Source organism: Coturnix japonica, chromosome 13, assembly GCF_054131305.1.
Source record: "Coturnix japonica strain WE chromosome 13, WE-NBRP24, whole genome shotgun sequence".
Taxonomy (NCBI): Eukaryota; Metazoa; Chordata; class Aves; order Galliformes; family Phasianidae; genus Coturnix; species Coturnix japonica.
In genome coordinates, this window is record NC_140675.1 from 14,000,776 (window position 1) to 14,025,761 (window position 24,986).

Consider the following 24,986-nt stretch of genomic DNA (forward strand, 5'->3'; position numbering starts at 1 on the left):
TTCCCAAAGGATTTCAGATGGCCCCGAGGGACTGCATTCTTCTGCAGAGCACCCAGAAGCATGGGTCCTGCAGAAGGCTGCTGCATGGGAAGCATCTACAGCCCAGTGTAACAGAGGGCTGAGGGCAAGCCAGAGTGTGTGTTTGCTGAGGACATTCTTTGCTGTGCAAAGCCAGCACCTGCTCCCTCCAGGATGGCCACAGGGACCGCCTCCCCAGTTTCTGCTCTGATCTATGGAGCTTGGCATTGAAGTGCATGCTGCATCCCATGACTTGACCCCTGGGCTCTTGGCTGCTCTGTGTGAGCGTTTCTGACACTATCCATATCCCCAAGAAACAAAAACAAAGGCAAAATTAGCTATATGCAACTCCCACTACACATCAAATGCTCTTTGCTGTGCAGATGGAAGAGCCAACTTCTTCAGAGAGCTGAGTATAACATCCCCATTCTTTGCCTAAAGCCCTTTGATCCCTAAGGAAACAGGGCTGTCCAGCATGGGACAGAGCCCTCTCCCCTGGCATAATGAATGTTCCAAAGTCAAAGAAAGGCAGTAATGAAGACATTACTCTCAGTATGGCAACTTTTAAAAGAGAATAAATATTCAGCAGCACTAAGCCGGAGTGCATTGAAGCTTCATTCATTCCTATGGTATTCGCAAATTTCCTATGAAACTGGAATCATTGTTTTGCACTCATGCATGGAAACCAGATAGTACGGAATGTCCTTGAAAGACTATCAATTTCATTTTTCTTTTTTCTTTTCTTTTTTTTTTTTTTCTTTTCTTTTTATCCTCCAGCTTTGGTTTAAAACCCAGGCAGTAAGAATTTCCACTTTCAGACTAACTATATCTCTAATTGCCAAACACACCATGATGAATGTTACTGACATAAACCATAGCCGCTGTCGGAACACAGATGCATTCAGTGTTAGGTTTAATTTGACATAAACAACATGCACTTAAGAAATCCTCCCTTAATAACATCCAGAAGGACGGTGAAATTAAGGATCAGCATTTAGGAAGTTCTCTGCAGGCAAAAATCAAGGAAGAACTTGGTAATGTGACGTATGAAGACCGCAGGACTGCGTACAGCAGTGGAACAACTACTGACCACGGGATCTTTTGTGTTCTATAGCAGAAGTGTTGCTGCAGACCTCTGGTCCCAGGAGCCAGCTGGGTTGTGAACACCAGGGTTACACAGTGAGACTAACCCCAGGTATGCAGGAAGAAACAACAAGGACTTGGCAGGACAAGAAAACAGTGCTGTGTAAGGTGAATATATCATGGAAACACCTGCACCTGTCTCTGCCAACCACCAGAACAGGACTGCTTATGTAGCTCCAGCAATGCCCTAAATTCCATTTCACCTGCATCTCTGCCCCTGGGATCAGGCTGGGAAAGCAGCAATGGGCACACAGAGACAGAAAGCAAGAGAGTTCTGTGGTACGTACGGTTTGATTTGTTGCCTCGGGATTCATACCCTCCTTCCAGACAGTGAGGTTGAACGTATACTCCACATCTGCTTCTAATACAGCTTTGGGAATTGTGACATTTCCTCCCTTGGCACTGAAATTCAGAGAGCACCCTGCAGCCGAGCTCTGCTTGCAAGGAGAAAAGAACTTTCAAACCCTCCTTGGTACGGGTGCACATCGGGTTAAGTCCACAGCCAAAACATTCAGGCCCACACAAAGCCCACTTATCATCACAGAGCTCTCTGTGCAATGCCACCACCAGGGTGGGACACACGAGGTGGTGTGTGAATGACAAAGAACATTAACCTACTCTACAGGTTCATATGAACACTCCTGTTCTGCTCCTGAGTTTCAGATTCTTAATTTATAGCAACTGACTCTTCCATCAAATACTTCATAAACATTGCTAAACATCACAAATGAAACTTGAAATTCTCATTCACACATAGCTCACATATTTTCACTTTGTGAAGATAGAAAGCAATGACCTTGGCCAAGGAAAATAATCCTGCATTCAATTAAAATATTCTCCTGAGGTGGATCTCCCATGCAAACGTGAGGGTCACACCTCCCCTTCCCCTTATCCACTACAGCATCATATCGCCTCAGAGTGAGGGTGACAGGCTGAGTGATTTGGCTTGTGTCTACTCCTCTAAAGTCGAACTGTTGCTATCAGACATCTAATTGTTCACAGAAGAGGGACCAGAGCCCTCCGCCCTTTGGACAGCAGTCAGCAGCTCTGTGATTCCTTCAGGTTATGGAAGATGTTACACTGAACCTGAAGCAGAAGCCAAGAAGAAAGGAAGCAGAAGAATGAATGCCTTTGGCTTCAAGTGCAAATGCTTCTGAAGCACACAGGGAGGGTGCTCAGTGCTGAACTACAGCGGGCTGCATTGCACAGCTCATCACAAAAACTGCTGTACCACTGTCCTGAGCTGGGAATTGGGCAACATTTGCAAACCTCCTTCCCAAGCAGCTTTGTTAAAGATGGTCACAACAGCTCCCCTTGATACCATTTCAACCCAGATGCTAACACATGTATAGTGAAGCTGACACTCAGTCAGAGCTCCCAAATCATAGAATTGCCCAGGTTGGAAAAGACCTTGAAGATCATCAAGTCCAACCTCAGTCTAATTTTCAAATGATCACCCTCTATGGCTGTACAAAAATGCTCTTACCTTGGAGGAGAAGGTACAAGACCACTGGTAAAATAACGGAGTCTGTTCACCATCTTCCAAGTTTGGGTCATAGGATTTCTCCCCATCCAAGATTAAGTCTTGAGTGTTGGACCATACACGGTATGACCCCCCATCAATGATTGGGACCAGCTTACTCGGTATCATGGTCACATTGGCAAAGATGCTTTTGGACAATGGAGTATCTCCAAAGGAGACAATGAAGACAAAGCAGTAGCTCCCAACTTCCAGGGCGAGCTTTGGTATAACGAGCTGCGGCCTGTTCACATCAACATTTGGCAGATGGATCCTGCTGGAGTCATCCAGGTGCAGACAGCTGGGTGCTCGGTATATCTCCCATAGGTGCTCTGTCTGATACTTGATGCATCCCCGCAGATCAAGCTGTGCCTCCAGGTAATTCCTCTGGGACCTCTTCATGACCACTTGAGGGGGCAAGGCTAGCTCCACCTCCGGCTCCTCGCATTCCAGGACCTTGACGGTAACAGTGAGGTGGGCTATGAAGAAGCTGATGAGATTGGTGGCATTCACCTCCACCAGGTAATCCCCAGGGTTCAGGTAAGAATAGTTGGCCACTGCAGTCCTGGTCATTTGAGTGGAAGAGCCATCCCCAAAGGTCCACAGGAACTCAACACCCCTGCCATTGGGTACCACTGCTGCTTCAAACAGCGCTGTCCTATTGACAAAGGCATTGGAGGCAGTGAGGGAGACTTGGAGTATAGGGTCCTGGACCTGGATGGTTCTGGTGATATTGATACCTCCCAGGTCATTGAAGGCCCTGAGGTGAATCTCAAGAAGCCCTGCAGCCTCTGGAGTGTAGGAAACACTCTCTCCTGCTGCAGTGACCACGGAGCGGCCCTGCTCCTTCCACAGGGAGAACTGCCAGGAGAACAACACCCGGGAGCCGCTCCCCACCTGGGCACTGAAGCTCTTCTCTGTACCTGTGGGAATGCCTCGCTCGCAGCAGTTTAGGAGCCTGATGCCACGGACAGCCTCCAGAACCGAGATAAGCACCTGGGCATGAGCAATGCTGATTTGGTTCTGCACTGTCACAGTCACCAAATAATCGCCGCTCTTGGTGAACTCATGTATGTACTTGGACCCATTAAGCACTACGGAGTAGTCCCCACTTATGCTCACCAAGTAACTCACAGAGGTACCCGATGACATCCTGATCACAAAGGTGACCTGCTCACCTGGCTCTACCACCTTCTTGCTGGCAATAACTTCCAGTCCTTGAATCCTGTCAAGCACAGAGATATTCCTGCTGGCCACAGCCCAGCTGATGTCATTTGATGCATTTAGATAGACTGTGTAAAACCCTGCTGTGGGGAACATGACTGCCACGGACTGGCCTGTCAGTGTGCCATTCGGTACCTCCCAAAGCCAGGTCACTTCAGTCCCCTTCTGCAGCTCTCCTTCAAAGATAACAGTGGAGCCTGATGAGACATACCTACAGTCCAGTTCTGCAGTCCCTATACTCAGTTCCTCTATGACCTCCTCCACATAGACACTAATTGTTGCATTGGTTGAATCCAGCTTGTTTTCTGCTCCGATTACAACCTCCACAGCCCCAGGGCTTTGGAAGGAATGTATGATAAAGGATTCAGATGTAACAGGAGAGAAGCCATCCTCCAGGTACCAAATATACGTGATACCAGAGCCACTGGTTATGGTGGCACTTATGTTAACAGATGCATTAACAGCAACTGGGTTGGGGAAGGCATAAGGCTTTAGAAGACCAAGGCTTTCGATGAATTCCAATGTCTTGTTAGCAGTTGCACATCCCAGCATGTTAGTAGCTTTCAGATAGACAGTGTAGTTTCCAGCTTCTAAGACATTCAAGGTGAAGGTTTTCCCAGTGGATGTCTGCACAGCATTGCCATCTTTTTGGGCTATCCAGCTGTAAGAGATGTTTGTCCCCTCTCTCACCACAGCGTGCAGATGGAGTGTTTTGTTAGTTGGGAAATAGAGATCCTCCACCAAGTCACTGCTAGCCACCTGCAGGCCTTCAATCTGTTCCAAGACGTAGACATAGATACTGTCCTGCAATGAGCTGATCTCATTCTCTGCAGTCACAATGACATTGAATGTGCCCACAGAGCGGAAGGTGTAGAAAATTGTGGAGGAGCCTTGGATAGGAGTACAGCGGTCACAGAGAATCCAAGAGTAGCGGATGGCATTGCCAGCTACAAGTGTGGCCACAAAACTCACTGAACCATTTAAAGGCACAATTGTCCTGCTGGCATTGATGGTAATCCCATGTAGCCGACGTTTCACTGTGATGTCCATCCTGGTTTCATTAATGCTCACGTCATTCTGGCCTGTCACACTAATAGTGTAATGGCCAGTATTGTTGTAGGAGTGGGTAGTGGTTTGGCCAGGCTGGGTAATGCCATCTCCAAAGTCCCAAAAGTAATTCACTTTGGTTCCATTCATGCTGGCAGAGAACAAGTAGACCTGGTTCAGCTCTAAAACCTTTGTCCCATTATATTCAATCTTTGCTACCCCAACTGGCTCCTGGACTTCCACAAATGCCGTGTCATTGTTGAAAGAGACATTGTTGGAGACAGTCACTGTAACCAGGAAGACCCCTGTGCTCTTGTAGTTGTAGCTCACTTCAGTTCCACTAGACCTTGTGGACTCATTGTTGCCAAAATCCCAGCGATAGCGGTACTGGTAGGGGGGCATAGCACTGACCTGGAAGCTGCATTCCTCACCAAGCCTCACAAACTGCTTGGAAGGGAGAAGCGTGACATTGACTACCTCTGGCTCCACACAGACGCTGGTGAAATAATGAGCCTTGTTAAACTTGCTTGAGAGAGTCAGGGACAAGGGGAACGTCCCACTTCGTGTGAAGTTGTGCATCACTACAGGGTCCCCACTGACTGTGACGTTGGATGAGCCATCTCCAAAGGTCCAATCAAAGATGTATTCACTGGGATTCCCTGTCACGTATGCAGTGAGCTGCACATCTGGATGCTCAAGAATGCAAGAAGTAGGGTCTATTTTGAGTACTTCCAGGACAAATATCCAAACAGGAACAGTTTGGGAGACAGAGTTCACAGGATTCACAGCTGTCACATTCACAGTGCAGTTGATGTCCTTTGTGTACACATGTTCCACCACTGGCACCTGACTCCTCAGCACCGTCCCATCCCCCATATCAAATATCCAGGTGATACTGTCTCCCGTCTGCACTGAAGCATTAATGGCAACAGCTGCACCCACCTCTGCCACCTCATCTGCGGAAACATGGAGCCCAGTTATCTCTTCAAACACTTGGTAACACTCAACTGTCTCCACGGTGCTTATGGTGTTGTTTGCTGTCACCGAGATGTTGTACACCCCCCTGCTGGAGTAGCTGTATGTCACCGTAGACTGGCTCTCTGTTACCAGTGAGGACCCGTCCCCAAAGTCCCAGGTGTAAAAGACACCATAGGGAGATGGAAGTGGAATGGCTCTGAAAGTGACTGAGCGATTTACAACTAAAACATCCTTCACTGTTTCTATTTGCACATCAACCAAATAACTGTGGACGCAAACTGGGGTCATATAGGTGAGGTTCTCAAACTGGTTTGACACTTGAACCACCAGGATGTAATCACCTGCACAGAAAAAGAGCAGAAAAGGAACAGTGGTGAGAGCAGTAATTGTGCAACAGCTTTCTCAGTACTGTAACAGTATGGGAATGTGATAAGCAGTCCCAGGGAGACGCTCTGTTCCTGCTGCATACACCCTGTCCTTCCCTCCTCTGTTCCAGGGCAAGCAGGAATTATGACCAGGCCATGTGATGTGCCAGTTTGCTCAGGAGCAACATAATGACTTCAAAGGTACTGTTTTATTTGAAGGTGCCTTGTGACATCCACGAAACAGAATCACAGAATCACAGAAACAAAAATATCTGAGTTCTTTCTTCCCTAAAGAACCAGCCTGAGCATACCTGGGTATTCATAGATGTGTGACACATTGTGCTCAATTATAACCTCGTGGACACTGGGATCAGGAACAAGGAAAGACTTGTTGTAGGGAGGTGTGAACTGGTATGTCTCTTGGATACCATCTCCAAAATCCCACCTGGAGAAACATACAGACTACGTTTCACCACCACAAAAGCCCCAGGCCTGAATCTTTCAGGCATTAGGTGAGGGTTTTCAGAAACAAAACATAGCAAGTATAATGACAAACATCAAAGAAGTAGCTATGCCAATGCTGCAGAGCCATGGCTGTCAGAGGAGCACTGCACTACTAGAAAGAGCGAATACTGAAGCAACATAGAAGTCCTTTAAGAGAAAACTATTTCAGGCTTCAAGTACAGGTCCCAAGCACTGTGACTGAATCAGATTTCCAGGGACTACTTAGACAGCAGATGAAGAAATGGACATTTAAAATCAACTGTCCCAGAGAGAAGAAATAACACGGGTAAGGCCGGTAAGCCGTGCACAGCAAGATCCTTCATTCAGGTAACTTGCAAAGGACTCACAGGAACATAGCATCCACAGCTGAATCAACCTGAACTCTTGCTGTAAACTCCATGGTGCTGTTCTGGGGGAGGACCGGAGGGATGCCCAACACAGTCAGGTTCTTCATCTTATTCATCATCTCCACAGTGACATTGTAGTTGACTGTAAAGTTACTGACGTGGTTGGAGGCGGTGAGCTGGGGAGGACAGTGGGACAAAGAACTCACTTGGAATCTCCTTGCCATGATGCCCTCTCCTCAGAGTGGGGCTTCACTGCGTGGAAGATATCCCCCCAGGCAGGCAGCAGGTTAGGTCAGAGAAGAGTAGCCTGTGGGACAGGGAGGCAGAAGCAATAGCCTGAAAGGCTCTGGAAAGCAGCGTAGACTGGAAGGTCACCTAACCGGCAAAGCCACCTTTTGCTAGACCCACACCTTTGACACTATACTAGTCCAAGGAAGGACTTGTCAGCACAGTGCAGCACGCAGAAAATTAGTGCAAGCGTGCCTTCAGAGCTAGGGCTGGTGTCTCTTCTGCCACTAGTCATCCTGCAAATGTATTAAGCAGCCTTTAGCCAGACCAAGACTCTACATAGCAAGAACCAGAAAGGTGTTCTGGCCAGAGGTGAACTCCTCTTCCACAGGCGATACTTTCTTCTGTCCAGATATTTTGCTCTATCCTTCTTCTGGTGTTTCTGACTGCACTAGAAGAAAGTGGACAGGACAGAGACCAGGAGAGCTTGTGGCAGAAGCTCTGTTCTGGCTATGAAAATCTTACATTTGAATTCTACCCCTGCCTGGTTCTGAAAACACATCTCCTGCATGCCAAAGCAGTGGCCAGCACTCTACTCTGGGGCTCACTGCCTCATTCCTGCTGGGAAGGAATAAGGACAGATATTCCATGACCAGAAAGGAGCTGGGGAAAAAAGGAGAAGGCAAAGATAAGAAAGACAGAGAAGTCAGCAGGAAAGAAAGCCATAAAAAGAAACTTACTATGTGCATTTGCAAGGAATAGCAGAGGAGCTTGTTAGGAGCACAGCAAAAATCTCCTCAACTCAACTGGAGCACATGGCATGGACCTGCACTACTGACAGCTCCTGAATGGAGCAGGCTGTCTGCAGAAAGCTCTGCTGCCTTCTTTCCCTGCTCCTTTTCCTGCTTAGCTCATGGGATGAAATGGAAACCCAGGATTAAAATGGTATTATGGTATTTCGGCTTACCGAAAGCTTGTACACAGCTGGGCTTTGGTAGATAACGTTGAAGACAACATTGTAAAAAGTGAAAGATGGTTTATCATCTACCGTCCATCGGAAAGTCACATCTGACCCGGCTTCCATCACAGGGACATAGCTCTGAAAGGCATGAGGACATTTTATGCTAGTGCAAGGGAAAAGCATGCACAGCGCTTCCCAGATGGGCTGGAGAAGGAGCAGAGCCAGACTGGGAGGCATCACACGCGCATAAGACACTGCTCTCAGAGAATGACACAGATCATCTGTGGCTTTGCCACTGACAGAGCAATGCAGATCCCGACTCCATAAACCAACAGCAAAGCTGGGAGCAAAAGCTCTATTTCCTGCTCCCACATCCTCATGATCTGCTCTTGGGATCAGGTCTCTTTCTTGCTGGCTAAAAGGCTTTCTGAAATCTTTGCAGAAATAACTCAGCTTTACCTACACCTGCAAACTCAATCTCTGCTCCTAGTCCATGGATGCTGCCTGTCCCAAACACAAAAATGGTTGCCTTGCATCAAACAGGGTAAGTTCCCTACTCCTACAGTACCTCCTGAGCAGGGAGTGTGAGACTTAACAGGCGTTGCAGGCACAGAGTTCTGCCATAAGCAGCCAGAAACTGAGCACAGTCCTTTACAGATAATGATGGGCAGTTTTTAATCAGGTTCTGAGGGCTTGGCTGTAGTTCTGGGGATGAGGGATTTTGGGGGAAAAAAAAAGACTAAAAACATCAGAGCAAGTCCAAGCCTTTGATGGATGGAAGAAACACGTCTCTAGCTTCTGTCAGCTGCTGTAAAGATTTAGTAGAGCAAATCAAATTGCCTGAAGGAATAAAGTACCTTGACAAGTCAAAACAAGGTAAGCACTGGCCTCTGATAAATGCATCAATTTTCCAGTCAAATCCCTGGGAAAATGAAAAGCCAGTATTGCTTTTGCAGGAAGCGCTGCCTTACCTCTGAGGGAATTAAAGTGAGCATACAGCTGAGCTGCTTCCCTGCCAGAGAGCATGAGTGGTTTCTGCCACATGCATGTACCAGAGCAGTGCTGACTGCATGGCTCACGAGCCAGCACTTAGCAGCAAGCAGTGCTATACCCTGACCCCATGTGGAATAGAGCCCTTGTCTTCCTCTTGAATCAAACCCGCACTTCGGCAGTAAAGGCTTAACATCATTAAGTAGAAGCACCAGTAACAACTCACCACTCGTGTATTTAGCAGGACTCTGCTCTCAGGGTCTGGGGTGGCCCTCAGCCCACGGATAGGCTGTTCCACTTTTATTGTGATGGTGATGTTCTGGGAGCTGATGGCATTCTCTGCAACAAGGATGTGGGTACTTGCCCCCTCCTTGAGGCCGCTCAGGCTGAGCACAGCAAACCAGGTGTCATTGTTCTCTCTGGCACAGTCTGATGTCAGTGGTGCAATAGTCTGTGGGCAGGCCCCTTCGAAGGGGAAGGTGTGGTTGTCTCCCAGCCAATGTGCCGTCGCATTCATTCCCGAGGAGATTTTGACCACCAGGGTGATGTGGTTGGATGGTACATACACTTTGCCACCTTGAGGAACTGGGTGAATAACACGCAGGCCTGACACTTGGGAAGTAACCCAGAAATTACACGACAGATTGGAACTGAAGATCCCATTGTCCACGCTGGCTCTGACTGTGTAAAGTCCCGGATGTGCTAGCCCTGCATTCTGGGGGCTGATTATTGGGACCAGCTGCTCCTTGGCATAGAGAACTCGGAGAGAGCAAACAGTGTTACGGATCCAGGTGGCATCAATGGAGCCGGCAGGGAGGCCAAGTGCCCAATCTGAAGAATTTGTACTAAAAAAATTGGTTCTGAAAGGGGACGTGGTACCTAGTTGGCACTGGAGGAATGAGCCCACGCCTGCATTGTGCTGGATACTGAAGATATCCTTGGCTCTCACAAAAACATCTTCTTTGCTGAATGTGACCTGCAGGGAGAGGAGACATTTTTGGTTTGCTGCACTCAGCACCCAATTCTTGCCTTGGCAAAGCTGGATCTGCTGCCAAGAGGAAACTCACAGAAAAGCCAGAGATGCGTACACTGCATGCAGAAACATTTCACCACTCTGCTCTCCTCAGCCACTCTAAACCAAATGTTCTTACATGGAAGACAGCTTTATGCTTTATCTCCACTTCTCAAATGCAATGGGAATAACCCAGAGCATCCGCACAGCCTTTTGCCTAACTGTACTATTGTACTGTTGTTACCACAGGGAGTTTGCAGCCTACAGAGATGACGACAGAAAGTGGTGGCATGAGCCCTGCACCAGGCCTGTGAAGTATTCCCTGGGTAAGCCATTTCATTTGAATGGACTTCAGCTTTTCCATCTGAAGACTGCAAGCAATTCTTAATTTGCCCAAAGCACTCAGAGAGAACTGCCCCACCTACTCAGTAGTTACAGCAGCTAATAAAAACTGACCAGATAAGGGGAAGAAGGGCCAGCTGGTATTGTAAAGAGGAACTCCTCTACAAGTTCATAGCTGAGCTGGCTTCCATTGTGCTGAGGGGATGCAGGGACAGGGCTGCTGGCAAAAGAACTGTTGGTGCACTCTGTAGCATTGCAGCAGTTGTTTACTGATGAGCACAAATCAGTCAAATGACACCACTGGAAGCCAGGAGGACATTCAACTAGAGTATAATTCCCATCGTCCTGTGAAGTAGGAAGTGGTTCTGTAGCATTTTGTCCCTCCTGGTACACTGGAAGAGGTAAAGAGAAAGCAAAGATTACCATTTTAACAGGCAATTCCGCTCTAGTGCAATTCTACTCAGCTCCAAATTCACCATATTCTTTTCTCTGTGACTGATGATGACTTCATCATCAATGCTGCAACTGCAATGCATCCCAGTGCTAAACAAGTCAGAAGAGTCCAGTTTTACTGGCAAATTTCACAAAGACACAAAGTTTGTTAAACACAAAGTTAGTCTCTTTTCCAGGAAGAATGCGCCAGTTTGCAATCTAAAAGAGATCTGTGTTCAAGTGAAAGCTAGTCCAAGCAAAAGCAAAGCTGGCTTTGACATTGAAAACACATTAAGTAACTTTTCTTAAATTAATGTTTCCATGTTAAAGTATCAGCTACCCTTTTGTAGCCAGCCAACTGTATGGCTATAGCAAAAAATCTGCAGCAAAATTAATTGTTGCCAAAACTCTGAGTATTGAGCTGTTGTACAAGGCATACGAGGCTTATTAGATCATCTCATCCATCAGGAACAAATGGGCTCAAGAAAATATTCTTCCTCATTAACCTGTGGGGCCAGATGGACCAGAACACATTCCTTTTAGACATATCATGTCTTCCCAAACCATAGAAGTATAGCTCAGAAGGTTAATTTCCTTCAACGCGTGTTTCAAACTCTCTCATCATTCTTGACACATGGAGACAGGTAACAATGCCATAAGAAACTACTTGGGATCTTCATGGGGAAGAAGTATCATTCCTAAGTTGTAGCTTAGGGGAGTTTGTCCTGCTGTACCATTACTGTCACAGATGCAGGTCAAGACTTTGCAGTCCCTGCCGTTGTTAACCCACCACTAACCAGACTACCATAACTGATGAAGAGCCGTTATTTAGCTGCTCACTGGTCATGAACCATCAGCCATTCACAGGTCATTGCTCTCCTACGACCACTTCTCCATCCAGAAATCTCTTCTTCAGCTGTTCCGGTTGGCTCCAACAGAAAACAGTGTTGATCCCTGGTTTTGATCCATGCAGTTGTGGCTCTGTCCCTTTCTAAACTGCCAGGTTGATGTAAAGTTCACCCACTCAATTTCTCCCCCTGTTCAGTTCTCCAGGACACCTACTTATAAAAAGCAACCTCAGGCTGTCCAACTACACCCACAGATTTTGAACCTGAGACTCTTCAAAACACAGTACCAAATCTCTAATCCTTTAAGGCTTCAAAGCTTCTGCTTCAAAGACAGAGAGCCACAAGAAAGCCATGCACATTCAGATTGACATGGCCCTCAGGGCACCTGCTCTAACAATACCAAAAGCACTAAGAAGAGATGTCTCTCACCTTTTCCATCTATTGGTCTATGCACCTGAAACCTCATTTGAATGGGCTGATGCAGCTCTTGTGTCACAAACTCCAGGGCAGACAAATATCCCTCGTGCCTGAATGCCAGCTCAGGGAACACCATCACCTGCAAAGTAAAACAAAGCTCTCACCTATCTGCATCTTCATGGACTCTCTCTTCAGCAATAGGATGAGCAAACCCTGCTTACCTCCACAGCTTGCAGTGGGGATGACAGCGTATCTTCCATCAGGTTTTTTGCAGCCACATGTGTGTCAAACACAGGATCTCCCACAAAGAAGTTTTCGGCATTTAAGAGAACTCCTGTTTGCATAGGAAGTATTTGAAGAAAGCCCATGAGACTCACTACGGCCTGAAGCTACCCCCCCCATGATGCTCATTTTTGTTTGTTCATTCCACACAACAGAGCTATAGACCACTTAGACCACTCAAAACTCTAAAACTTTACTAGAGAAGCAATTGCTGTAATGCTGCAAATACCATCTTCTTACAGGTATAAGCAGCAACTTTAAGTACTAGGAGCTCTGCCAACACCCCACAGTTTGCTTTCGGTGCACTCCCCATATCCCCTGTCCCCCTGGACCTCGTGGGAAATGTGGCCAGGACCAGCTGCTTTCCATCACTGGCAAACAGCTCTGGTTCCATCACAGCCAGGTCAGGCTCTGGGGACTGAGCACAACCAGCTGATGCTGTTCCTCTCACCAGGGCCAGTGGGCTCTCTTCCCAGATCTGACTTTTCCTTCTTACCTAAATCACATCCTGTTTTCACTGCACTTCCCACTTCTCCTTACTCCCAACATCTTCCTGCTGCAGTACAGTTTTCTGGAAGGTGGGAATTTTCCATACACCTTGCTGTACTGGGGATGTGGCTGCCCAAGATGCAGGAACTGACTTTTCTCCTAACAGCCTCCCTGAAACAAGGTCCTTCTCAAAGCAGTGCAACAGACCTCCACCTGCCCAGTCTATCTCTGGAAACAGCCTTCATACCAAATTGGACAGGGCCAGGTGAGGAAAGTAAGTTGATGTTGACCAGCAGGTTAACAGATGCTGATTTATCTCTTTCTGCCTTAATTTAGTGGACCAAAACTGACCCTTTTTGTTTTAAACCTGACTTAACTTCTATTCTTAACTTCTAATCCTTCTAATTCTATTCTTAACTTCTATCTTTCTATTATTCTATATCTGCCAAGCCAAATTTGGGATGCTGTATACACCTGCACACCATATTATACACCATTCAAAAGCTCACATAATAATCTTTGAGGCCCTACAGTCTCTTAAATCACAATACCCCCAACAACTCACGGATTACAAGATACCACTGAAAGACAGAAGTCAGCATGGCAGTACCACAGCTCTGACCTGTGCAGCAACATATACTCCTCAAATAACAGACAGAAGCTCTTTCCAAAGCTCCTCATCAACGCTTCACTCCTTTCTCCAATAACACTGATAGCAAAGTCAAATTCTTCACAATGGGAATATTGTGGTTGCTGCTGGTCTGAGGCAATGGTTTAGACAGCCCTCTCCTCACAGCCCTATTATTCTTTGGCACACACAAACAGATCTGCTTGCCCACAGTGCCAGCTGGGAGCAGGAGAGAAGCAGAGCCCACCTTTCGGTTTGTACTCGCAAACATAGCTGTGTTTGGCCATGCACAGGTCTGTGTTACACTGGCCTGTTGGGCCCATCCGGACGCAGTGATCGGCATTTGAGGGATGGGGTTCTCCTGGAAGCCAGTTCTGACAGCTCTCTATATTAAATCCTTCGCCTCTTTGCTGTGCTTCAGTGCTTGCAAAATCATTGAATCCAATCCAGACATCAAGGCTCCTTAAAAAAAAAAAGGGGGGGTGGAGGGAGGTGGATTTCAGGAAATCACGAGTATTAGAAAGATCTGGGACAGATGCCATCTATGGTTCTCTATGAAAATAATAATCTTAACAACAGCTCCATCCGGGTGTCACAGGCTGCATTTAAAGGAGCCTCTTAGTTACTAAAAGATTTCAGAATACATTTTGCCACCAGATGGTACACCATCCTGCTTTCTACAAACTGGTCTCTGATCTGCAGGTACAGAAAGCCAACTGCCCTATGATGTACTGAGAGGAGACCTGCACCAAAAGGATTCGGATAGAGCCATCAATGCCAACACCACAGTATGCTACAGTGAAACAGAGCTGGGAAAGAGAAAGAGCTCGTGGGGATCACTGTGCAGCTGATTCAGACCCCTGAAAATATCTGGCCTTGGTCTACAGGTTGAGTCACCCCATTCCCAAAGTGCAAGTTGCTCACTCAGGTTCCAAGATGACCCAAGGCTCCATCAGCACCAGAGAACTCATGATAATCTTGTAAGCACTGATTCATCTCAGCCATGACTGGGACAGCACGAAGTATAAGAAGGGCTTCTGAAATGTGAGAACTGGACATAAGAGTCATGAGAACTTCCCAGGACTCCTTCCAGTTTCACATATCTGCTTCCTCAGGTTGGAGTCGCTTCTCTCAAGCAAGGTGATGCCAGCTCTTATCACCACATAGCCTGGTTTGCCCACCCAGAGGGATGGGGATGGGAAGGGCTGACAGCAGCTCTCCATAGCTGAGCAAACACAGCATAACACAGATGAGTGAGATTATCTGCAAATTAAGAAGTATCAGCAGGTTGGCTTGAACCTCAGACCCTCTGTTAGAAGAGTAATTTGTTAAAATAGCCTGTCTGCTTTAGTTTAAATGACCTTCACAGACAATTTTAAGCCCATATTGTTGTGACTTAACAGGAATGTTATGATTCTAATAAACTGTCTGAAGAAACCTGCAACTTTTAGAAAGCTTTTGTTTCATTTCTGGAGACCTGTGGAATTTGCCATTGGCTGATTCTCCACTGCAAGTGGAACTAACATGTGAGCAGGATAAAGACAGTGCTGGTTATGGGAGCTCCTGTTCAACTTTGGGGGACCTTCCATGCAGATGCTGGGAGATAATAAATTCTTCAATCACTACAGGGGGCAAGCAGCAGTGGCCAAAGCACTGCAGGGAAAAGAACCCCATATACAAGAGAAACTGCCAGGACCATTTTAGGAAAATGACATGTCCCTTCCACAGTTGGAAACTGGCTGAAACCCAACAGAGATTCTGGTGGAAAGTGCTGAGTGGTCTTTCATAGCCACAAACAGCCCGGACAACTGTTTCTAATCGCACCCAGCAGAAAGTGAGGCATTTGTTCCACATTAACTTCTGGGGGGAACAGCCTCAGAACGCAACCTTCAGAACCCCCTGCTTCTTCCCCACAGCCCTTCCTGCATGCTGCAGCCCATTCTGCAGTGCTTTGCCCCTCTGCTCTGATGCACGCATAGCCTGGTACAGCTGCTCTGCATGGAGCACACAAGGGAGACAACTGGTGTCTCTCTACCGCCAGGCTCATGCCAGATGAAATGATTAATGAGGTCATGCTGAAAAACGACAACGAAAATAGCTGTTCTGTGAATCAGTAGTTTTCATTGCAAATAAGATTAAAAAATAAATAACTGCTGTGCTCTGCTCCCGAACCACTGGCAGAGGATTAGGGAGAATGGCCTAGGAAACCGCCTGCTTGCTGCCATCAGTAAAACCCAATAGAGTTTTTCCTTTTCTAATTCCAGCTATGATCTAAGCTCAAGTCATAAAAAAAATAAAGAAAGAAAAAAGAAAAAGGCTGTCGGGATTACTTCCCATCCTTGCCCCACGGGCTGGCACATTACCTTGCAGAGAGGAACAAGGGGGCTCAATGGAGAGGGCAACACCCTCCTTTGAAGGAAGGTGTGGGTGACCCCCCTGAGGAAGGAACAAGCTGCTTTCCTCAAGGCAGCAGAATGAGAACCAAGTCTGAGGAGGCCTGAAAGGGGAGGGGGGCTCTCTGCACCACCTCTGAGGGGAAAATGGGGTCCCCTAGGAGGGGTGTGGACTGGAGGACTCTGCTCCTGAAGGAGGAGAGGGGATCAGTTCAGCATTACTGCTCCTGGGGAAGTCACCAAGTGACAGGAGCGAAGGAGAAAAGAGAGTGGTCCTTATGGTGCATGCTCTAATGGGAAACAGACTTCTGCTTCTGTCATTTTCCCACAAGAAACTGTGGATGCTTCATGTTCCAAAAACCCACGGCTTGCTTGATTTGTCTTTTATCACCAGGGAAATCGCATCCTGGAACCGTCTCATTCATGTTTATCGGAATGGATTAATAAAATAAATAGACGAAATAAAGGGGACTGAGGAAAAGAACAATGTGGGGCAGCAGCTGGGAAACAGCTTGGGCGGCTCGGTCTCTTCTGAGGTCTCATGATTTCCTTGTGCTGCAGTCCATCAAAAGCCTTGCACGCAACGCCTGATAAATCAGTGCACCAAGTGGCCAGGACAGACTCCTCTTCCCCAGAGCAGGGATCACATTTGTGATCTCAGCACAGAGCTCAGTGCAAAGGGAACGAGGCAAGGATGCACACTTGGGGAGAAGGGCTGTCAGTTCAAAGACAGTGTCACAAGCAGCTACTCCTTTCATGTGTGCTTTCTGAGCCACATTTATTATGTGGTCATCTCCAACCTCAGCACCTGGGAGTGTGGACAAAAGCTTGCCAGGCTGTACTAGCTCTCCCATTCATTTTCTCCATGTACTGGTTGGTTGCAGAATTGGCACTCAGAAAGGCCCATATAACCAAAGGCTGACACTTTCTGTGCTGTCTGTTTATTGCAGAGTCTGAGTCCTGATGCATAACAGATGTTTTTAGGGCCAGAGAGGAGCACTGCTCCTTCTCAGGATGCAAAAGGAGAGGGGAAGTGGTCTGGGCTTCAGGTTGCAGTCGTGTGTCCAGGAGGATGTGAGATTCCCAGGCAGGATTACAGCACCGGCTTGTGCTCAGTGAGAGCAGCTGCCAGTCCCACACCATGTCACAGCGTCCCACACCAGATGATCCAGCTGTTACTCTGCTGACTAGGGGAGCTGGTTGTAAGATCACTTTCCAGCCCTGCCTGGCAGCCAAGCACCTTGAGGACAGCAGCACCTGTCTCTCCACTGTCCAGGCTAAGTCTGCAGATTGTAAGGATCCCTGGGTGGAACATCTGCTCAGCCCAGCCCTGTCTGCTCCTGACCCTACACTCTGCCTCAGATCAGAGGCACCCACAGGTACTAATACATGCTGCCAGGTGCCCACCAGCAGCAATCTCACAGACACCAGTTCTGACTTGCAGTCTTTCTGCCCCTTTCCTCTTCATTCCTACACAGCCTCTAAGCAAAGGAATTAAGCACAGCAATGGCTCAAGTCTGCTTATTTCTCCTCTTAGCTCACAGCCTTGCCCTGCGCTGTACCACACTCAGCTTGGACCCACATCTCCTTCCAGCCTGACTGGCTGCAGAGGGCTGCCTGCTGCTGGGCTCTTCCTTCTCACGGTTCAATCTCAGGAGCAGGTCAATCTTAACTCTCACTCAAATCTAAACCCTCACTTTCCTCACTTACCTGATGACGTGAGTGACCAGGAAGCTCTGGATCTCAGGACTGCTCACAAAAGCCAGCTCTCCATTGCCATGCTCCTGGCAGTGCTGCTGGGCCTCCAGCCACTCAGCCTTTTCCACCACCAGCTGATAGCAGTGATTGTTGCCCGGGAAGACCAAGCCATCATGGGGACACATGGGGTGAACTGCTGCATGAGGCAGAAGAACAAAGGCATGATGCCCTTCCTATGGGCCCACACATTTTAATATGGAGAGCAAAGCACCTGTCCTGTTCTTCTGGATGCTACTAAACACCATTCAATGCTGAACTGCATTACTGGCACAGCAAAGCACTGACTGGTCAGCACAGGTGAAAGGAATGCCCAAAGGAGTCATCCCTTCCTCCTCACCAGGAAGGAACAGAAAGGGTAGACCCAGGACCCAGTGCCACCCCCTCCTTTGCCCAGCACCCACTGGCCTCCTAGACAACCATGCTTACCTCTGCCAGGTTCTCCAGACTCTGCTGTGATTCCATATAACACTGTGAGGCCAGTGCCACCTCTGTTGCGGATCCTTATGTCCAGACTCTCATTTGTCTTGATCAAGGAAGGGCACTGCAGTTCTAACTGTTGGGGTGAAGCCACCACCTCAATTTCTGCCTGCACATATGAGACCTTGGTGCCCACAAAGAGGGTGGCAGTGACATTGTACTGCCCAGGTAAGGCATACGTGTGGACAGCTGCATTTCCAGTGGTGTTGAGAACCTCTGTTTGGTCCCCAAATTCCCATACTAAAGTGCTGACAGCAATTGGAATACTGACATTGAAGAGCACAGCTTGGTGTAGGCTATACCGGGGCTTGAGTCCTACAAAAGACACAGACAACTGTGCCCGGAAGGGAAAGTGGATGAGGGATGGGCCACCGCAGGCCTGCACAGATGAATGCTCAGTGCAAAACAGCAAACAACTGGAAGAAGAGTTTGGTTCGTGGGCAGTACCACACAGACACTGCCCCTGGGGACTGAAACCTCCATATTCCTGGTCTTCAGCATAACAGAGTGCACTGCAGGTCTCCTCAGTGAGGTTCCCAGGGTGAGATGATGTGAAGAGGATGACGAGTTCAGCCTCACCTGTGTGGTTGCTTGTCAGGCATGTAATGTATTGAGCTCCTGGAGGAGAGAACAGAACAGAAGATTCTCTTGCAAACTGACACCAAAGCCATGGCTTAATGAAACCCTGAAAAGAGACACCACCCAGGACACACCACAGGACACGGAGCTGCTTTGAGCTACCCTCAAAGGAGCCCAAAGGGATACACACTGAGCAAGACTAGGGGAAAACACTGGCCCTTGGTTGTACCACAGCTTGGACTGGTGCAGCATATTTCATTTCCAGTAACAAACTGGAAGGGCAATGCTGCACAGCCTGCAACTGAGTGGTGCAGAAGGATGCAATTATATAATGTGTGCAGATGAACAGAAACAGCACGTGCCTGGCTGCAGGGAGCACAAAGTGCACACATGCATGAACACACAGACATGTGCAATGATGACAATCACAACAACACCCTTGTCAGAGCAACAGCTTGTCCTCCTGCACTTTGTTTCCCCCCCACCAGCTCGTGAGGGGTGGGATACTGTCCTGCCCCAAGCTCATAAGCATGGCCCCTTGCAGCACACACAGCCGCAGCCCAGCTGGGACGGCCCTGCCTCCTGTCCAGCTCTGCCCACGCAGACCAGTCACAGTTGCTTGTGTGTTTCTGCTTGTTGCTACAACATTTCCCCCCAAACATCTCAACAGCCCTGGCCTTGCGTGATCTTCCCAGATCGAATCCATCCAACTGTCCGGCCTTGCTCCACGGCCTTCCCGCAAACGCTAAGCCACTTTTCTTAACAAAAGTCCCTTGTGAGAAACATGACATGAGAACTACCTTGTTTTTAACACCAGCCTGGCCATATTCCTTAGCTCCCAGCTGGTTAGAAACAACTGTAGCTGGCAGGCTTTCCTCAACCTATCCTCATTACGCTGAACTACCCCACAAGACAGCCTTGCATTGCTTCCTCACTAACCCGAGGTACAAGAAGAGCACCTAACTATCAAGAGAATGACAGTGGCAGTGAGTCCAGCAGCAGGTAAGCAGTGTATTGCTGGGGTGCTGGGTTAATTGTGGAGAAAGCAGAACAGCCACCTGCTAGGTTTGAGCTCCTGAGGAATATTGCCCTTTGCTGGGCAGTTCAGTTGGTTTCCACCACCTTCCACTCCCTGCATCAAAAGAGATGGCTGATGCTGGTTGAGGAGCACTCCTTCTACCTTTTACTTACAGAGATAGTTCAGTATTTTGGTGGGGATTGGGTTTTTTTACAGCTGCTCCTGCCCAGCAACTGGTGCCCCATGTTTGTGCTGACCAAGGCAGGCAGAAACATGCACCAGGAGACAGCAACAGCCTGCACATCAGGGCAGAGTTTATACAACACTCCTGATATAGAGCCCTGTCATCTGCAGAGATCCAACTTATTATGCCCTCAGGTCCCATCAACTATAACGATATTGCCCTGCTTAAAGTCAGATTGTTAACTGCTTGAGAGAACAGCAGCCTAAAGCTGGAACCATCTGAGGGTTGCTTGAAACTTTCCGCCCCTTTAGTCATCTTCCCCACCAACAGCCCATCGTGCCTCCTTACCACAAGTAGCATTGATGAAAGAAACACTGAAGAGAGAAAGGTTTGCCAGCCCAGGAGGGTGAGCACATCGTGTATCTGATGCCTGGAGAACGGTCACTTTTCTGTCTTCCACCCAGCGGGGCAACCAGGAAAGTTTGCAGTCACAAAATAATGGATTCCAACTTAAGTTTCTGTAATAGGGAGATCAGAGAAAAAGTTACGCCTTCACTTGACAACGGGAAGCATGTGCTAAGTGTTAATTACAGCAACGTGCAGATCCCTCACTGTTCCCATCTGCACAACTCCAGTGAAATGCTTTGGAGAGAGCTGCTTGGGGAGCTAATGAATAGGGAATCAAGCAATAATTAACATGATTTTTCTAGAGGCTAGAATTAGGCGAGTACTCCAAGTACTTTTTTCACTCCGCAAATAATTGTTGCAATTAGAAGCAAATTACAGACACAATCTTATATTTAAAATAGCCTGCCATCTAACAGCCACTGGATGTAATGGCAGCCTCTGCAGCTAAGGGAGACTATTTACAGCTCCATTAAAAAATAGCTAAGAGAATAAAACTGGTCTGTCAAAAAAGAAATGCAAAGTCAATGATAATCTTTCCATGTGGCAGTTTAATGAAAAGATGGAAACTTTAATTGCAGCTAAGCTTGATCCAAATTACAGCCTTTGGCTCTCAGCTGCGAACAGGACAGAGATGGAAAGATGTTTGTTTAGCTGACGCCAGCTGGGCTGGGCTGCCGCAGGGGCTGAACCCAGGATTTTTATACTGAAAGCATCACTTTGCAGGCCAGCCTCAGCAGGGATAGGCTCACTTGGACACAGCAGGGATCCCTTCTGTCTCTCCAGTGCAATTTTCAAGCAAAAAATGCAGAGCTGAAAATGCCCTTTGTGCCTTGTCTTCATGGAGAATGTGTAGCTGAGCTTTGTTCTTGCTTGCTAAGAAACAGCACAGGGTCCATCCTTTGGCTCACACAGATACAGAAATGCCATTCTGTGCTGTGATTTCACATACCTCTCCTGGAAATGCATGGCATCAATTTGAAACATATCCTTCACATATCAACACAGATTTTAATTACTTCAGTTAAAAATCATTATAAGCATAAGAACCTGAATTACTCAAGGAGAAGATCTTCAAGTGCCTTCTAGTGACTTTGACACATGTGTGGCAGGACAGTGCCCTTTCGTTAGGTCCCCTGGTCCCAAGGTCTGAACATACAACAGGAACAGGGGTTGGGACTGGAGACAACGATCTCAGAAGAGCTGGTGTGGAAGAGAAGTAGAGGAGCCGAGAGGATGGCAGCAGGAGTTTGAGGCATCCAGGAGACAGAAGCAAAGTCTGAGAGGAGGTTAAGCTCAAGTAGCACCAACAGGTTCCAAGAGCAAGATATAGCCTGAGGAAGAAACTGGAGAGAGTCTAAAAAGCAACTGCAGGGGGTGCAGGAGGATGAGGAAGCAGCAGCTGGAGAGAGGAAGAGAAGTAACACCAGGGAGGCCTGGTAATGAGAAGGTGGGAGTCAGGGTATCCATTCATCCCTCCAGCAGGCTCCCTGCACCCGCTCTGCATTTCCTAATGCTCAGAAGTTTTCAGAATGCCACAGAGAAAGATGAGCTTTACTGTCAAAAGGGACACCAAGGGAGCAGCTGGAAAGCAGGCAGAGCTGGATGGGTGAATGGGCACTAAGGGCTTTAGTTCCCTCATTAACACAAACAGGAAAGTGTGTGCCATTACAAGTAGTGGGGAGGAGGTGGGGTATGTGGCCCAGATCTCCCCAAGGCAGCACTTAATTCCCAGGGAAGCTCTCAATAGAGAACTAGGAAATAAAGAGGAGGAACTTACATTTCACTTAAATTAAATAAATTATCAAATATTCCTTCTTCTAATGTAGAAATCTTGTTGTGGCTTATATCTCTGTAAAAAAAAAAAAAAAAAATGGAAAAAAAGTTTAAACATTGTTCATTGTACTGATAACTTCCCTGCCAACAAAACATGATCACCTTCAGTCCCAAGCTCTGCTCGGAGGCCACCTACCTACCCTCTGATCACTCCCAGCCTCATAAGCCATACACATACACTAGCAAAACTTCCTGCGAGGCATTAAGTCACAGAATCACAATGTGTGTGAGGTTGGAAGCACCTTCTGGGGGTCGTCTGGTTCAAACCCCTCCTCAACCAGATGAACTGGACTGCACAGAGCATGCCCAGGCAGCTTTTGAGTGTCTCCAAGGAGGGAGATTCCAAACCTCTCTGGGTCCTATGCTCAAGTCCAGCTCTGGCACTTCAAGTCCTCCCAAGGGTTGTTCTCCTTCTAGGAGATTTTGAGGTGTAATGATGGTAGGCTATCCTGGCTATCAGCTACCCAGGTTGAACCACCAAATCCCATTTGGTTGCTGGCACATTTTTGGATTTGACAATCCATTTTATCTTAACATACATTCAACCTTCTATAGTAACCAACAGTAAGTAGTAGAGCAAGTCTGCCTGACCAGCAGCTCAACTAGAGAGTGTGCTAATGGTCAAAGCTCTACTCTCCTCCTGGCCCACTCAGTCTGGGCAGTTTTCTTGGGGTGCTGGGATCTGGACAGCACCGCTTTACCATCATTTTCCACTCTGCAATCCATCTTGTGACAGATGTCACTTACTCTCTCACCTTCATCTCCCCTCCATTCAGTATGGCATGCCAGATCCTGCCTGATTGTGAGCACCAGGCAGCAGATCAATCCCCCAATGGGTTGTGCAGCTGAACACTGCAAGAAAGGAGGCCATGGACACGTACAGCTGGGGCCCAACATGAGGTTGACCAAGAACAAGGCAAACTCACGACACATGAGCATGTCATGGTAGAGCCCAAATGTGCTCTCCTAACTGGAGGAATATAAGTGTGCAGCGTGTACTTACAGTTTTGCCAAAGAAGTCAGGCTTCTGAACATCTGGACATCTAAAGCACTGATCTTGTTTCTGGAAAGATCCCTAGAGAAAGAAAAAACAGTTTTCAGCTTTTGTTCAACTTTTTGTCATTCCTCCACCGGTGGAGCTCAGAAGAGTCTCTCTCCAAACTCTATCCAGACTACAGACAGAAAGGTTTCGGTGTGTTAATGTGGAATGGTTCTCCCAGCCAAAGAAAACAGCTCTCCCAGCTACAAAGCATGCACTGCTCCCAGCACTGTATAATGTGTAGGGATAGACTGGCCTACCATTATACACATACCATTCTAGAGCACACCTAGAGCAATCACAGACGTAATTGACGCATTACTAAATTTGAGGTATACTTGAAAAAATATTCAATTCTAATATATGTTCAAATAAATAATTAAGAGATAATGTAGACTCAATTAGTAATTAACTCATGGAAGAAAAAAAAAACAACTTCCACAACCCTCTCTAACACCAAAGAACAGGAAATTAATTACACAACTGGCGCACTCAACTTGTAACATTTAAAGATCTTTTTGAAGATCTCTCTGAAAAAGCCTAAAAGAAGTAACTAAGAATATTTTCTGGTTAAAAGCAAGCTAGATTTTCCCAATAAAACGAAGGAAGTTCTAAAAAATCTGCAATTCTCCCCCTGTAACACCAACATCCTCCAGTTCATTCAAAGCAAAATTCTTGTTATCCGGTTCAGTTCTCTCTCTTCACCTCCCATCCTCTTTCTCAAGTGTAAAATGACACTCAGCTCAGAAGTGAGATTTCACTGATCAGTCTCTACTTGCTCCCTATAAACTCCAGTCCCCAGTTTCAAATGAATCTTCTTTGGTTAAAAACCACTGAGCAGCACCAATGCTCTTCTTCCCAGCCCAAGCAATGGGTCTTCTGCGAGGATCTCTGCAGGGCTGCAGGATGGATCTGGACACATGGCCCAGCTCCTGCAAAGTCCCAACTCCTTCCTCACCTTTTTCCCCAAGCAGCACCTCTCATAATTTCTCTTTCCCGTCTCACCTCTTATTTTTGTCCCCTAATGGATTAATTCCTGGTTTGATCTGATATTTGAACTTACTAAATCTATTTGAATGAACAGAATTAAGCCAAACTGGCAGAAAAATGACTTATGATTCCAGGAAACCATGGGGATAAGTAACAGGGATGGATGTCTCTTTAAAAGATTTATTTTTCCCAGTTTTGCTGTCCAGGAGTTCTTTGCCAAGCTGAGAGTGGATTCAGAAGAGTACATCAGCAACACCAATAAAGAAGGCCAAGAAATGTGCAAAATAAAAGCTCAATAAACACACTTAGAAAAGCAAGTCCACCAGCTAAGCATGCAGCCTGCACAGAAGGCTCTGGCAGGTGAAGAGAGCCAGAAGCTGCCACCTTTGTGCTCGAGCTGTGCACATGTTGGGCACAGGGTGACCTGGTATAACAGGGAGAACGTTCCACTTCTCCTCTGAGACACATGGAAATAGCCCAGTTAATTCTGAGACAGCACCTCAAGCACCAGACAGAAGGAAGTAGTTTTCCAG

The 24,986-nt window shown here is 47.3% G+C and overlaps 1 protein-coding gene across 5 annotated transcripts in view; it reads right to left on the bottom strand.

The window, feature by feature from the left end:
- Positions 1-24,986, bottom strand: part of PKD1 (polycystin 1, transient receptor potential channel interacting) — an 81,699-nt gene that overhangs the window by 26,026 nt on the left and 30,687 nt on the right. For 2 of the 5 annotated variants that reach the window (XM_015876593.3, XM_085514020.1), the window contains exons 2-16: positions 23,428-23,499; positions 22,369-22,440; positions 20,532-20,701; positions 18,352-19,020; positions 17,878-18,061; positions 14,022-14,236; positions 12,597-12,709; positions 12,388-12,514; positions 10,793-11,070; positions 9,551-10,300; positions 8,341-8,472; positions 7,146-7,321; positions 6,606-6,739; positions 2,648-6,270; positions 1,449-1,595 (exon numbers count right to left, since the gene is read on the bottom strand). In XM_015876593.3, coding sequence (XP_015732079.2) covers positions 1,449-1,595; positions 2,648-6,270; positions 6,606-6,739; positions 7,146-7,321; positions 8,341-8,472; positions 9,551-10,300; positions 10,793-11,070; positions 12,388-12,514; positions 12,597-12,709; positions 14,022-14,236; positions 17,878-18,061; positions 18,352-19,020; positions 20,532-20,701; positions 22,369-22,440; positions 23,428-23,499 — 6,862 coding nt within the window. Of the gene's footprint in view, positions 1-1,448; positions 1,596-2,647; positions 6,271-6,605; positions 6,740-7,145; positions 7,322-8,340; positions 8,473-9,550; positions 10,301-10,792; positions 11,071-12,387; positions 12,515-12,596; positions 12,710-14,021; positions 14,237-17,877; positions 18,062-18,351; positions 19,021-20,531; positions 20,702-22,368; positions 22,441-23,427; positions 23,500-24,986 lie in introns of those variants that run through there. The other 3 variants (XR_014933835.1, XM_085514018.1, XM_085514019.1) reach the window with 3 other exon arrangements.